At 37.1% G+C, this 16,359-nt stretch overlaps 1 protein-coding gene across 2 annotated transcripts; it reads right to left on the bottom strand.

Moving 5' to 3' along the window:
• Nucleotides 1-3,650: 3,650 nt before the first annotated feature.
• Nucleotides 3,651-10,511, bottom strand: LOC137582801 (probable sodium/potassium/calcium exchanger CG1090). 2 transcript variants are annotated; one of them, XM_068297497.1, is made up of 8 exons: nucleotides 10,459-10,477; nucleotides 10,077-10,203; nucleotides 7,247-7,480; nucleotides 6,959-7,190; nucleotides 6,613-6,902; nucleotides 5,556-6,549; nucleotides 5,173-5,361; nucleotides 3,651-4,154 (listed from the first exon to the last, which is right to left on the bottom strand). In XM_068297497.1, exons 2-8 carry the CDS (start codon nucleotides 10,077-10,079, stop codon nucleotides 4,144-4,146), a joined length of 1,953 nt encoding a protein of 650 aa, XP_068153598.1. In that variant the 5' UTR covers nucleotides 10,080-10,203; nucleotides 10,459-10,477; the 3' UTR covers nucleotides 3,651-4,143. The 2 variants fall into 2 exon arrangements, with proteins under 2 accessions (XP_068153598.1, XP_068153596.1); XM_068297495.1 differs by having other exon boundaries at nucleotides 10,077-10,511.
• Nucleotides 10,512-16,359: the final 5,848 nt, after the last annotated feature.

Below are 16,359 nucleotides of genomic sequence, written 5' to 3'. Positions count from 1 at the left end.
ACACTCGTATCTGTCAATGTTAAGCAAGGCTGTTCTCGTTTTCGATTCCGAGCCAAATTACACGGATTTATATCGTCTCTATTTCAGTTAAAAAAGTCTTTTAAACTATTTTATTTTTAGCAGGCAATAAGAATTGAGTGGTTATAAAAACGAAATCGACGTGTTCTTGTTTCCGAATGTTTTTATCTGTCGGCTGTTGAATTCAGAGAATGAAACATCGCCCAAATGTATGCAACAGACAAAACAGCTTTTCGGCCCCATAAAGTATACTTATAGTCTAGAATCTAGATCAGCAACGAGCAGAGGCCAAGTCAACAACTAGGATACCATAAGAGCTACAAATGTATATCCACCCAATTTTGTAGACTCGTGCTGATTAAAGTTGTCTAAAATTAGGAGTTTATGCCATTTTTTTTGTACCACGCTCTCAGAGGGTGGAAATAAAGTCGTCAAAATATATGCAACAGATAGAAGGCAGCTTGTCGTGCCCTCCGTCCATCCGTTTGGACATCTAGCTACATTGCTCAGCCTGATTAAGTTTGTTTCAAATTATTGTTACAAATTATATATAAGTCGAATTTTGTCATTGTTTTGCGTAGCCAAGAGTGAGATAAACTGTTCTTCCTTTCCAACATGCAGTACTATTCAGAATACTAGCCTTCCATTTTCGATGTCAAAAGACGGAATTAATTGAAAACTGTGATATTAATAACATTTTGAGACTACGATGTACGATCTGTTTCCGTGTAAACTAGTCCTCCTACCACAGATGTTGGCCCAATTGGTCCCCAGGCTATCGCAATGCTCATCTTCCTACAAATGCCGATTTTATTCAACTTCTACACCAACCTTCAAGTTTTAAGCAAAGTTTTCTCTTTAGAGACCTAGAGATTTAGAAATAAAAACAATCAGTTAATCGTGTATATAATTATGCTTTTATTATTGGAATCCATTGTTTGACTAAACATAACATCAACAGTTTTGTATACTAGCAATAGTTTATTATGTATGTTAGTTAAATTGTCATAATTAAATTTTTTAAAGATTTTCCATTTGTTTTAAATGTAGTTTTCGCAAACAATTATAGTCGTAATTAACACAAATGTCAAGATGTGTCTTTGATGTATGCCTAGTTGCACATAAGGTGTAACAATTATTGTAGATAGTTTGTATAGTTTTTGTTTTTTTTGTTTTGGGTTAGTTGCTGTTGTTTGATTTTAGGTTTTTGGTGTATTTTGTCATCCATCAATCGACCGCAATAGTCATAAGTATGTATAATTGTATATATATGTATGTCATGTATGTATGTAGGTATGTATGTATATGTATGTTTCATAGGTATGTAGGTAGACTTCAGTTAAAAGTAACACGAAATATATATTTGATTTGATTTCCTCAACTATAATAATACATACATATGTATATGTATACATAAAATAATTGTAATCGTAATTGTAATTGGGAATGGAACATTGATTAATAAGAACACGAGTACTTGTACATTGAAATAACGGTAAAAACGGTCTGTCAATCGAAAAATTGTAATAATTGAAACACTTAATATTTGACTCTATTTTCTTAGATCGGTTAGTTGGTTTTTTGGTTTTTCGTATTAATTTTTTGTTTTTGTAAGATTCGAGTGTCCAACGAGACGTAAGATCTTCACATGGGGAAGATCCCCAATCCTTGTACCATGGATATAATTTTGTATATGAATAATATATGTATGTGAGTGCTAGGACCTTTAATTTATGAAGAGATTGCAGTTCCACTGGGTCGAGACCTCTTCAGAGATGTTGGCCCTAAAATGTAGGTATATATATTTGTGTGTGTGTGTGTGTGGATGTCTGTGGGGATTCTTAGTGGGAGTTTTCATTATGCGATTGTTCATACATTTATTGTTTTACGTTTTAGTTTCAAGGAAGTTGCATTGATAATTCATCGTATTCAGTTTCATCGTATTTCATCATCAATCTTTTTACACACATTTCTACATACATCCAACTGATGCATAACATCTATGTATGTATGTTCTCTATATGTATGTATGTATGTATAATTATGTACGTCTTTTGAGCGCTTTCATATAGCCAGTGCATTGCTCACTATGTAAGTATATTTTTGTATTATTAAATATGTTATGTGGGTATTATGAATGTTATGTTTATATTTGTCATATCTGTATGTATTTATGTATATAATATGTTAATGTATATATATATTTGTCTTACACTTTTCGCTTGCAGCTAAATTCTGATACTGATTCTGTGTGTGTGTCGGAGTTTAGATTACTAATACATTTGGGTGAGGGGTGACATTTAGTTAGCTAACGTAAATGCAGTTAATTCTTGGACTAGTTCTTGTCCGGAGTTAAATATAAATTATAATTAGTTAATATGTTTTATTGTTTCAACAGGATAGAGGCAATTGCGAAATGAAAAATCTTTTCTTGTTTCCAATATGATTTATCTGGATTTTGTTTTGTTTTTTATTTATTTCGTTATTTTTTTTTTTGGTTTTTAGTTTGTTGCTTTATTTATCTCAAGCAATTTAACAATTTATACACGAGTCTAAAAAATATTTCATTTATATATTTTTATTAATGTTTTCGAATTTTAATTTAAAAAACAAAAGCAGATCTTTCAATTTAAGTACATACAATATTTCGTCATTATGTACCAAAAATTGACTCTAAATATATAATTTATTAAATTTTGTAATTAATTTTCGTTACATTCATTTAGGGTTTTCATTTATAATTTGTGTTTTTTGTTGTTGTTTTGTTTCGTTAATTATTTACATTCAAAAATTGACGCCATTAATTGCCATAAAGTTAATATTTTTGTAATTTCTTTTGGTTATTAACATTAATGCCATATTTTTAGTTGATCAAATAAAATAATCTAAATTGGCGACCAAATTGGAACTCGAATTTATACTTCTGCAATGGATCTGTCATAAATGATTGGCCTGGATTGAATGTTTTCGGGCCTTGAAAATAGTTTTGGGGGGGGGTGTCCCCCGAGGGGCCTAAAGGCAAGCAAAAAATGATCAGAAATATTGACATTTCAGGACTTTTTGAATATAAACTCTTTAATTTTAACGGCAGAGAAGTTAATGGAGTTTTGACTGATGAATTCTGAACTTATTTGTTTTTTGAGTTGGCACCAAAAACAATCCAATTGTCACTTATGATCCGAGAATATATTGCAAAAGTGTTGGAAATTCGGAACGACCGAAATTGGTTCAGCCCTTTCTTGTTGTTGCTTTTGTTGTTCATTGTTCTGTTTTCGATTTATTGTACAAAAATATATAGTATAGTGCTTTGCTTGGTTGTTATTGTTTATACGGATGGGAACTAAAAATAAGATATTGAATTGAAACGCGTATATAACAAAAATTCGTTGCTCGATTTGTTGTCGACATTTGTTGTAACAATATAAAACCATAAATATACATATGTATTAACAATAACAATTTAAATATAAAAAGTATATGTATGTACAATATGGTACCTACTATAAAATATTTAAACAAAATTGCTAAAGTACGTATTGACCGCTCTTTGTTTGACTTTTTTGTTGTTGTTTTCGTTTTGTTTTTTGGTTTTTCTTATGGTCGTGTGTGAAATGTTGCGTTGTTCTGTTCAATTTTGTTTTTGTTCCTTCAAACCTTTGCCATAAATACATATATTTAGTGTATATAGTTATTATTTTAGTTTCATACATTTTGTCTCCCTATCTACAGTGCTATGTTGTTGTACACATATGGTTATTTGGTTACCTAAATATCATTTAAATATATATTTTTGTATATTTTCCATTTGTTTTTTTTGTTTTCTTTCATTTGGTGCAATGTAAAAATCCATGTAAAACGCGCTTCGAGTATTAAATTTGTCCATTGATTAATGTTAAATATTTCTATGTATGAGATTGTATGTAATATGTACTTAAACGAAGTACACACATACATACAAATGTATGTACATACATATATGTATATATGTATCGGCTGTCGGTGCTTATGCTGCTGAAATTGACTATGATATTTGGTGCTTGGTAAGAATCTGGCGAATCCATACATATATATATATGCCGGTGCATCTGTGGCTATATTTTGTCTAGGCTGTTTAGGCTATTTTGCTTAATATGTGCCTAAATGGTAGAAAACGAATGAAACAAGAATATTGTAATTAATTTGTAGGATAAAAAAGAAACCCCACAAATTAGATGCCCTGCCAAGAACTACCAAGTTTTTTTTAACTGAAATTTCACCTCAATTGAACAGCAAAGCTTACGCCTAATTCAGTGTTAAAACTAGTTGGGAATCACAACTAAAAGGTTTTGTTTTATTTTAGTTCTGATTTTCTCGGCTCCTAAATAACTTAATGGAATAATTTTATCTGTAATTTGTTGGTTATTGTATTCAGATAATGGATCGTCAAAATGGTCTTCATAGTTCTCTCCGTTTTTTCCACAGGTGCATTTGAACAAAGAAAAGTCTGTTTTTTGGGGGAGGATATATTGAAGACATTTTTTCCAAAATCTTAAATATTAAAGATAGACCTTTGATATTTTTGAAGAAGTTGTAGATCTATCAAAACTAATATAAAGTGCATACCACAAATTGTGGATTTAGCCCCAACTTTCGATTTGGAGCCAACTGAAAATCGGAATTTTGTATGAAAATTTTTATTCCTTTCGGCGAGTTCATTTTACGACACTAATTTATACTAAAGTACACATTTTTCATTAAAATTCCGATGAACACGAAAATAAATTATGAAAATTACATCAGAGATTTTCAAGCTACATTTTTAAACGAATCTCTAAAGAGATGTTTTATCTTTGGAAGGATATTTTGGAAAGTTCGGACTATAGGGTTCAAAATCCCGTAGTAATGAATATTGTAACGTTGGAGAAACTGGATAATTATTTTCATATCGCTATCTAAAAGGGAAAGGATTTTCAACAAAAGAACTGGAAACCTGTCTCAATCTGATCCTTTATTGATGAACGACAAATTCCAGATATGGCCGATAATTTTCAACCTCACTATTCATTAACTTGAACCAAAACATTTTTTCTTTACGTTTAAGCTAAATAATTCTGTCATAATCGAAATTTGTCAAACTTCAAGATGAAATCAATAATACTTGGACATAATACTCACTTGGACATTCGGGTGGGTTCATATAGCCAAACACATTCAATTCGTAAAGCGACGCCAGCGTGATGAAGAATATATACCAGACCATGAGTATGATTCCCAGGCGTTTGTCGAGCTTCCAGCCATTTAAATGCGTTGACAGAATCAAGAAGACAACGGTGGAGAAGAGAGATAATGTAGAGTAGGCCAGGCCTGAAATGAGAAGCAAAAAGCAAAAGAGGAGCCAGCAAGCCAGCTCTCGACAATTAATCATGAACTGGTTAGGGGACACACTGAGATCTAGACACATCGAGGACAGCTACGTAACATGCCAGGCATACCACACACACACTATGAGAAACATCGAGCTATGTATGTGCATAGTTGAGGTAGTTAAGAGTACATACCCTTGGATATTACGTTGACATGAGAGCCGGGCTTTATGATGGCCGTTTGTATGAACCATGGAAGACCTAAGCACACTAGTATATCAAAGACATTTGAGCCAATTGCATTCGAGACGGCCATATCGCCGAAGCCCTCTTTGATAACAGCTATTGAGCTTAGGGCATCTGGCACAGAAACGCCAGCGGCCACAAATGTCAGTCCCATCACGGTGTCGGGTATGGCCAGTGTGGAGCCGATGACGGTGATCATCCACACCATAAAGTACGAGTAGAACGAGATCCAAACCATTGACATAAGAAAGGTGAACGGATACCAATTGCGATATTGCTCCTGCCGGCAATCGGGCATGGTCTTCTTGCAAAGAAAGTGTATGGGATAGACGACGTACCACGCCACCAAGGCGGGTAGACCACCTTCAGTGGGTCGTATAAGCGGATCCGGGCGGGGTTCGCGTTGCTTATCTGTCGATTTGTAATAGTCACCAGTTGAAGCAGCAGTGGCCACCACTTGTCCACCTTTCCCGGCCGATGAAGCGGCGGCAGCTGCTGCTGCTGCCTCGCCTGTCACTACGGAATCAGGCTGATCGGCATTGTAGCCCATATTCTCTTGGCCCATACCCATGCCACCCCAATTGTCAACAGGCGGTTGGCTGGCTGCCACTGGATTGGGTTGACTCTCCTCTCCCCACGCCGCGTTCGGATCCCAGCTGGCATTGGGATCACTGTAATTCTGATAATCATTATTTTGCTGCGCCTGATTGCTGTTAGTGACGGGGGAAGTAATATCGCCGGTCTCCTTTGTTTGCTGCTGTCCTTGTCCTTGGGTATAAGATCCTTCTGGCACATTTTTGTAGGTTACCAAAGCTGACTGCTCCTCCTTGCTGGGCAATTTGAAGGGTAGATTCAGGCTCAGTGCCCAGCGTTCCAGCTCCGTGTTAAAGTGCAAAGCAATGCAATAGCCGACATAGCAGAGCAACATTACCACGGACTCGAACTGCAAATGAAAGGGAATCATTTTAGCTGCACTCAGTTGCACTGTATTGAGTACGGGACTTACGCAGGATATGACATCGTTGAAGATAATGATCAACATGACCAATATGGACACACAGTAGAAGAAACAATCGCGCACCAGTGGCCACCAGTTTAATTGGCACACGGTTCCAGAGCACAGGGCGCACACTGAGATGACAAACATAATGTTGAAGACAGCGGAGCCAATGACTCCGCTGATGCCGATGTCATCCTTGGCGAAAAACACTCCAATTACAACGGTTGCCAACTCGGGGGCTGAACTGCCGGCAGCCATAAATGTGGCACCCGCCACATCCGGCGAGAGTTTGAGTTCTAATGAAGAAAAGGATGCAATTAGTCGCAGATTTCATTATAGACAGTTGACTCACCCTCGCACAAGCGATCCAAGCTGGCCACAAAGTACTCATCGCACACAATGGCGAGGCCAAAGAAAGTAAAAACTGCCACCAGGATGTGGAGAATAAGGCCGCCATGTCGTCGCGCCCATTTGTTCATCAAGGGCTCCGGAAATTGCTCAATAGCCGGCGGTGTGCAATTATTTCGCCTAGGTCGCCAAGTAGGCACGGCTCCATGTATCGGGGTGGCCACTGTGGATGGCATCTAAAAGCAATAAAACAAGTTAGCAAAACAATTTCTAAAACAAGTTACCCACTCACCTCGGAGGTTGACACCGGTTCGTCTTCAATGTTTCCATTACTTGGTTCACTTGGTTTTACATTGGTATCCGCATCACCAGCATCCTCGGCCAGGCTGCCCACATCGGGAGTCAGCGTCTGGTCAACGCCCTCTTTGACATCACCCTTGGCCGAGTAAATACTGACGCAGTAGTAGATCAAAAACAGCAGCCCCATGTTCCACATGCGGGCGCGGTGGGAGCGACGACGTACGATCTGGGGAATGAAATAAGGGATTAGGAATTACACTGCCAAGACAAAGGAACAAGCTAAATAATCCCAGCACACCCTCCAAAGTGCGGCTTACGTACTCAGCTATCAACTCATGCCGTGCAGTGCCAAGAGGCGATGCCTCTGATAAGATTTGCCATATGCTGAGTGCCAGGTAACTAACTACCCACTCACACCCATCCAATTGTACAAGTATATAATAAGTACATTCACTTATTTTCCAACTAGAAAACTTATTAGGTTTTTTGTCACAGACTTGGTTGGTTTAGTTTGGCTTGGCTTGGCTAGGCTTGGCTCGATGGTTTGACTCACAATGGAAATTTAATACCTTTCCGTCGCATGAATCCAGACTAACGTCTGGGTTCGAGTAAAAGCAAAGGCAAAAATAAAATTTCTGCATGGCTCCAATAGTTTGAACACCCTTTAAAAGTTGAATAGACTCTCTAAATTGTCGAAAATTTGACATGAAATTTGTAATCTTAATGTTTTAACCAACATCTTGGTTTAATCCAACTGAAAATCAGAAATCGGTAGAATTAGATTCTCATATTCTTGGACTTTGACAAAAGAAACCGCGTTAAAATAATTTGTTTACAGTTAGCATCCTAATCTAAGGAACATTTATTAATAAAGCTATTAAGATAAAAGTGAATTCATTTTTGACTGAAATCGGGCCAGCAGAAAAGCGAATTCGACGTTTGTCTGTATTTATTTTTCAATAGCTTGATTTAAGCTCTTTCTGATTGAAATGAATATAAAATATAAGTCTTCTAAGTAATTTCAATAACCTGCATTGGAAGAGAAGCAGAAACTTTACTCAGCCATGTTAGGAAATTGTATATCTTCTTGTTCTGTTTTAACTTTTACCCTCTAACTGCTTAAAGTTAATTGGGTATATCGAACTTTTCAAAGAGCCATGGAGAATCGAAAAATTGTGTAGCAATATTATTATTAAAGGGTTATCTTTGGCTGGATCCAATTTACAATATCTTTGTCGACTTTTTCAGTGCAATCTAAAGGGATTATTATTATTATTTATGGCCCTGATTTGGCAATAAAGTCTTAATTTGAAATATCCAAATTCCGATCTAGATAAGTAATACCAATCGAAAGGACTTGTCGAGTATACATATATAGCCTCTCAAATATCTTAAGAGAATTGTTAGCACTAAATGTCCTGAATAGCCCTAAATGTCAGGCGTTTAGAAGAAAATAATGAGAAGAAACTAATTGTTTTTAAAACGTGAACTAAAGACAGACTATAAAACAGAAACAGAAATAATTGTAGGTGCATATAAGAAACTATCATTGCAGTAATAAAACGGAGAACATGAGTTTCCGTTGCTTTGGGGCATTAAATTGCAAGTGAAATTGAACTCTTTTTAAGTATTCGAAATGCCTGAATATTTGATATTGAGATGGCAATTAGTGACATCAGATCCCAGTCCATTAAGGCAAATACCCAAGGGCCAAAGTTCTTTGCTTCAGATTCCAATATCACAAAACTGATAAGCGCTGAGCAAACAGCAACAAGACGCAGACCAAGATTCTGTTTGCACTGGCAGAAGCTGCTGCATTCTCGTTCCATCCACTGGCATGGATGGGCCATGGCCCATGGGCGGTGGAACCTAATAGGGAGGATTTGCCATATGACATCATGGACTTGTTCTTGAATCGTAACAATAAATGTCTTTGAATAACATTTCACTTGTTTGTTATTGGCAGAAATCGTTGATGTTGTTGTTGTTGTTCTTGCTGGTGTGATAACAACGCAAATTCGTCGCAGCAGATGGAAAGTGAGCGAACGAGAGAGAGATGGCGAATAAACGAGTGAGAGTTTTCACCACATTCATGGGAGAGGGTGCAGGGTGGCGAGCGGAGGCAAAGCCACCACACAACGAGCGGGCGCTACTCTTGTGGGCCACTCGGTCAGGCCGCACAATATCGATTTACATTCAGAGACCAAAACCTCCTGCCGCCCCCCCCCAGACGCTCTTACGCGCTGTTGGGTAAGGTTGCAAACGTTGGGAACAACTTGGTGGGTCAGGGGGAGAGAAGGATGGTCGTTTGACTTTTGCTGTTAGTTACAGTTGTTTTATCTGTGTGTGTGTGATTGTTGATGTTGTTGGTGGAGCAAGCGACGATGACGGCGTCAATGATGCTCACGTCCCGACGAGACTCTAACGGAGGCTGCAGCCGACCGACCCATCATCCCACCGACCATCTTATAAAAATAAATGGCTGCGCTAACTAAATACGTAGCTGCGGAAGGAAGGAAATCGGCAAAAGAGAAGGAAAACGTCAGGACTACTGACTACTGCTTGGTTTTTTACAGCTGTGTGGCATTGGTAGGTTGGGGGCGTCGTTGGGCTTGGGGCTTACATCATACATATTTTCTTCTTAACGTCGCAAAACAATGGGGCAAGCACAATTTCGAGGAGGACTTGCCAAAAAAAGATGTATATATGTATATATACCCGAAACAATGGACAAAGAATAAATCCTTTGGACAATCGGTGCGGGACAATTGACAAAAATTGACTTGCCATTTCGTCTCATTTCATAATCCACTCTCTCTTACCATTTTCCCCCAGTTGTTGTTGCTCCTCGTGTTCGTGTTGTTTTAAGCCTCAAAATGTATCCTTTTAGCACTTTGGAAATTCGAGTGTATTATAACGTTTGGCTTTCTTGTCAATTATACATAGCTTCTGTGGAAAACAGATACAGAAGAAAACCGTTGCATTGGAAAAGTGTGAATGGTTTTCAACAATATTTTCACTTCATCACTGATGTCTCATTTTCTTTAGAGCACTTGTTCTTAGCTGTTTTTATGTATGTTTCTATAATAACTTATTATTTTGCCGCGGTGTGCGTTGACGGATGATTCTGTGTGTATGTGTATGTATGTGTGTTTTTGGTGTGGGGGAGTGTGTGTGTGTGTGATACGAGCACTACGAGCAGACCAGGCGGAGCGGATTGCCTTTGTTTTCGACTGGCAACGACTGAACACAAACTGAACTGACGACTTCGCGTCGCCAAGTCTGCGGCGTTTTGGCTGGCCAAGTCCATCCCAAAGTGTCGGAGCGCGTGGAAAACTCACCACAGCCGACCGCCCCCCAAAGGGCAACCGTTGTGAGGCGTCAAGCCGAGTCGCTTGTGGGAAATTCACAACATGCAAGTGTGAAATTCTCTTTTCTCCGACCATTAGAAATATAATATTTTCGCTCATATTTCTGCTCATGTATTCAAGTTCATTTCTTTACATTTTCCATTTGGCGCTCGAGAAAAATTCAAATTGATTTTTAAAAGCTTTTCACCATTCGGAAAACGGAAATCAATCTTCTTTGGATATGAGTGGAAATGCCACTAGCGCCATCTATGGCAAGCTTACACCTGCAGACCTTCTAAGAAAGGACTCCGAGGGTTGGTACATCGATAGACCAACTTAACTGCAGACCTTTGCACTTGAATAAAGTTTTTACCCATCAGTTTAAGATGATTTTTTATTCAGATATACGAGAGACGATTTCGATATACCGAATGCCAAATGGAAAGCTTTTTCAAATTCATAAGAACAATATCTAAAAGGCAAAATGTCGTCATAGTTATTCTTACAAGCATAGGATTGGAAATATGTCAGATCGCACTTATTGGACTGATTTGGAATGGTATAAGGTTAATAATATTCATTTAAAAATTTGTCTAAAGTACATTCGGATTCTGATAAGGTTTGGGTCACATTTATATATACATACATACATATGTATATGTACATATAAGCATATTTTTATAAATTTTTTAATCCATAGTGGAAGACTTCAAAGCACAAAGTCTAAAGTTATACATACAGTTATAGACGTGACTGATAACATCCGAGCCACAGACTTTGTTTAAGTTTCATTTTAAATTGTAATTGTTTCACAGCTCCGTGGTTTTGTTATTTGTTTTTTCTTTTTTCTTTTAACTTTTACTTTTTTAGACTTCTGAAATGTTACAAGCTATAAATTATTGTCTTATTAATTATATATTGTAGCAAACATTAAACCAATTTCATTTCTATAAGAACGAATGGGAAGTGAAATTATTGCTCCACAAAGTATGCAACGTTTTTATAGACACTCTGCTGTGGCAAAAATTTTTCACTCTTCGAATCAAAAAAAGTATTGCAATGGAGTCATCGTAGATGTAAAGCAAGCTTTCGATAGAGTCTGGCATGTTGGCCTTCTTGCAAAACTGAAGAAAAAGCTGCCTGCTCCTTTCTACCTCATTCTTCGCTCCTACTTTGAATACAGGAAATTTCAAGTTAAAGTAAGATCTGTAGTCTCCAGTGTTCATGATATGGCTGCGGGCGTGCCTCAAGGAAGTGTTCTCGGTCCTCTACTATACACGGTGTATACTTCTGATATACCCAGGTCTGAGGAAGAAAACTAGTCCTTAATAGCTTCGTATGCAGATGATGTCTGTATGTTTTATTCCTCATCCTGTGAGTATTCTGCTGCTGATGCAGTGCAGGAATATCTCCATCTGCTTGAGAGCTGGGAATAATGCTAAACGAGGCCAAATGTTCAAATATATGCTTAACATTGAGAAGAAATCATCCTTCTCGTGTATGGCTTAACGGGAAGGTGCTACAAACAGAAGCAAAGGCAAAATACCTGTCAGTAGTCCCAGACAAACGCCTCATTTTTAAAGATCACATCGAAGCTTCTCTAAAAACGTGCAGAATCAAATGGTCGAAACTAAACTGGCTGACAAATGGTAAAACCAAACCGGCTGACCCGGCTAGACCCTTTGCGAACCAAAGGAGCATCCACAGGCTAAAGAGAAGGCAATATCTTACAATGATAAGCTAAGTTTCTGACTGATTTGTATAACTATGTATGTATATAAATATAAAACATACAAGCACTAAAAATATAGATTTATGTAAATTTTTTTTTTTTTTTTTAACGTTTAATATATATTTGTTGAATCTACTCTTAAATTAGAGCCTAACAACAAGTTTGAGATATTTTTCTTAATCTAGTACTTAATATAAATCCTGGGGATATTGCAGGCGGCCCGAATCACTTGTTATTGGGTTGGTCTGTCATTTCTTTTAAGACGAGTTCTATTATTAGTTCGCGTAAGGGAATTGGCAAGAACATTTGGGTGTGCATCCAGTTTCGCAGAATACTTTAGTTGTTATTTATGTAAATAAGATTAAAAATTCACTGTGACTAGTAACTGTTTGGCGTATTACATTATGTTAAGTACAAAGCTTTCGGAATGATCCGATCGATTCCTTGCTAAAATGCAAAAATACATTTAAAAAAACCTCTTTGAAACAATTTAATTATTACAGGATCTTGTAGCAAACATAGCAACATTTGTAGACTACAATAAGAAGGGAGTCAATTTTCTAGTTTTCAAAACGTATTCTCTTACCTTTTCGGCTTAAATGTTAAGATGTTTAATCCCTTTTTAATTTGCCTGACCTCTAGACTTTCCACCTGGACAAAATATATGAGCAACTCTCCAAAACAGTACAAAACTGTATTGCAGTTTTCAAGAAAATCAAAAAAAAAAAGAGACAAAAACGTGAAATTTAGGAACGACAAAAACATTCGAAGACGATTTCAAAGAGTACAATTCATTCACTTATTCCAAAAAGTGCGCATATTGCATGCTATTTTACCCATTTTGATCAAATTTATAAATTTATTATGGTCAAAAAAAAATTTCCCTCGCAAGCCGTTAAGGTTTAGGTGGATCTCAATTCTGGAACTCCTGCCAAAAAAGCGTTTTGCGGTGACCACTTTATGTTTGAAGTGGAAAAAAACAGTTTATGAAGTAAAAAAAATTAATTTGTTGATCTTGTTGAAACCTACATTTTGGCCATGAAAATATCGTTGAAGAGCAGGTGTAAAAATTTCAAACCAATTGGTTCAGTTGTGTCTGAGAAATCTTAGGCCGCCGATTTGAAGAGAACAACCTTGTTGAAGTTCCAATTCCGCCAACTTCAAAAATAATTGACTTATACGTAAACCTTGGTCATTGGCTAATTACGGATTTGTTGAGAAATTGCATTAAAGACAATGAATATACCACATGACACATTTAGATTGTCTTGGAATATAGAAATTTGTTATGTTTGATTGTTATTTATATGCGCCCTGCCTCTTCGGCCATGGACCTCAAGTGTTTTTGGTTGGCCTAGGCAAACAGCAAACAAACGCGGCATTTGAAGTGCCGCAAAGGACATCAATTGTCTGGATTTTGCCACATTATCCTTTGAATCGGCATCTCTGATGTGCAACGTGACATTGCTACATACGTTTGTCTGATGTAGCCGCCCTTGTAGGGTTCCTTCGGGGCCGTACAACAAACCGAAAGAAAAAGAGGCAAAGGCTCTTATGGCTAGTATCATAAAAAATTGCCATCACAATGACGAATTTACCTGTTGACACCTTACAAATGGACAATGACATTTCTGCAAATTAATAATGGGATCGGCTACCATTCAATTGTAACAGGTTGAGTATATGGCTCAATTACAACTTGGGAACGCAAACGGGATCGGGGTAGTCCTAGAGGGTGCACAAAAGACTGGTAGTTCTCCTACCCGCCGCCTATAAGAAAGGTGGAGCGACTGTCAGTCTGCGAAAGTCGGTGAATAGTGCGCATTTCTTGGGAAATTCAGCGGCTGCTCTTTGGAGAACGACACGACTAACCCAGAAATATGACATTGATTCAGAAATTTCAGACATTGACTTATCTTACCAATGGTGTGAACAGCTTTATGGGAAAGTGTGTGAGATTGTAAATGGCCCCGATTGTAAAACGGAGCCAATTTTTAACTATTGTAATGAAAAAAATTGAATATCCTCAGAGAGTTCAATTTTAAGTGGGTAATCATTGGAATAGTAAATTAATCAGAGGACGAGAATACTTTGGCCTTGTAAAAGAACGTGCAACCTTCATGGAAAACTCAAGCACTGTACCTTAGATGAACTTAAAGAAGATGCGTTGATGGAAGCGGTTAGACGATGCATGCATTTTTATACCATACACCCATAGGGTGAAATGGTATATTAAAGTCGCCAAAATGTATGTAACAGGCGTGTCTGTATGAACACGCAGATCTCGGAGACTATAAGAGCTAGAGCCACCAAATTTGGTATGTATACTCGTGTAGTATGCACATGTTCAGAGTTAATTGGAATTTCGGCCACGCCCCCTTACGCCCCCAGGAATCACACAAAACTGTTTTTCTTAAAAAGTATAATAGCTAGAGACATCAAATTTGGTTTATATGCTCGGTTAGATAGCGCGCAGAAACTAATTGTTTAAACATTTTGCCACGCCCACTTCCGCCCCCGCAAATTAAACAAAACTGATTTTATCAAAAACTAACAAAGCTAAAGTCACCAAATTTAGTATGTATACTGGCATAGTATGCGCGGAGAATTTAGATGTTTTCACATTTTGCCACGCCCACTTCCGCCTCCATAATTTAGAAAAAAACGATTTCCTCCTTTAGTTTTTTGACTATCGCATTTAAATTTGGCAGACTAATTTATCCTATCTATTTCTACCAAACTACCAAATTTGAAATCGGACTAGAAACATGTAAAATATGCAAATGAACGTATTTTACTACGCGGTCCACAAGGCCAGAATTGGCCGTTGGCTAGTAGCGGCGCTAGAGTGCTCGTGTGTTTGTAGAGTGAGCGAGATAGCACATAGTATAAGACATGTAAAAACAATTTAATAGACATACATTTGGTCTTCGAAATTTGAAATATTTGTTTCACCAGGTGTATGGTATACCCAAGTCGACGAGTCGACTTACTTGCTTCATTACATATATGGTGGGAGTAGGACCATCCAGATGTAAGAGTCATGAAAGTTTTCAAAAGGTCAAAAAATGATAATGATTAACTTTAGTGCTGTATCCCTATGTCATGTTGTTTGCATTAGGTTTTGGAAACCTATATTTTTTTGGATTATCATCAGAGTGTTCAGTCTCCGTGCGAGGGTGTACATAATAGAACATTGTATTTAAAAGCATATAATATTCCATTGTATTAGTTGGATATTCATTTCAAAACAGTCGACTATATCATTATGAGCAATAAAGTCATTGCATACGAAGGTAGAAACTCTTCATAGACGGTACACGGTCTGATTTTTGCAGAAACGCAACAAAAAGTAATCTGTAAAAGTATTCAAGGTTGTGTCCGTTGTAACCGCTTTCTTGGTGGACGTGTTTTAAGCTCTTGATCGGCTAGTTTGTTCTGTTTTTCCTCCAAGGTACAAAGTTCAGAATAGTTCTGTTGTCCTCTTATTCTTTAGAGGTAGTACACTTAGATGATTTGGGAACCAATATATAGGCGAAGGAAAGTATTTGGGCTGTCTTGCTTAAAGATACTCAGTATAAGTCTAAAGACTTTTTTTGCAAGAGACCCTTTAATTTCTGAAAAAGACAGAAGACCAAAAAATGTTGTATGGACTAGGGGGCTAAATTATAAGTTCAAGTTACTTATCCAAGTTTTCTCTAATACTACTTTGTTTATTTCAAAAATGTACTTCCATCTGAGTCTTTTATTGGCAATGGGTATGTTTATTGCTTGTGAATTGGATCTAAAAAGCTGCTAGACAAGTTTTTCTGCACACTCTTATAAAGCATTAATCCTATTTGCAATTGTTCCTAGAAATCACTCATAATAAGTAATACACAAGCAAGCATCAACAAAAAAGGATGAAAAAGACTTGTTAGAAATGTCAAGTTATTTACTTATCTTAATCTATCCCCACTTTGTAGACCAACTAGTTATCGCTTTATTCCTTTATTCGAAGACGATGTTCTACTTGCAACCTTA

Source organism: Drosophila tropicalis, unplaced genomic scaffold (assembly GCF_018151085.1).
Source record: "Drosophila tropicalis isolate 14030-0801.00 unplaced genomic scaffold, ASM1815108v1 contig_859, whole genome shotgun sequence".
NCBI classification, from domain to species: Eukaryota; Metazoa; Arthropoda; class Insecta; order Diptera; family Drosophilidae; genus Drosophila; species Drosophila tropicalis.
This window is presented reverse-complemented; position numbering and strand designations above follow the sequence as displayed.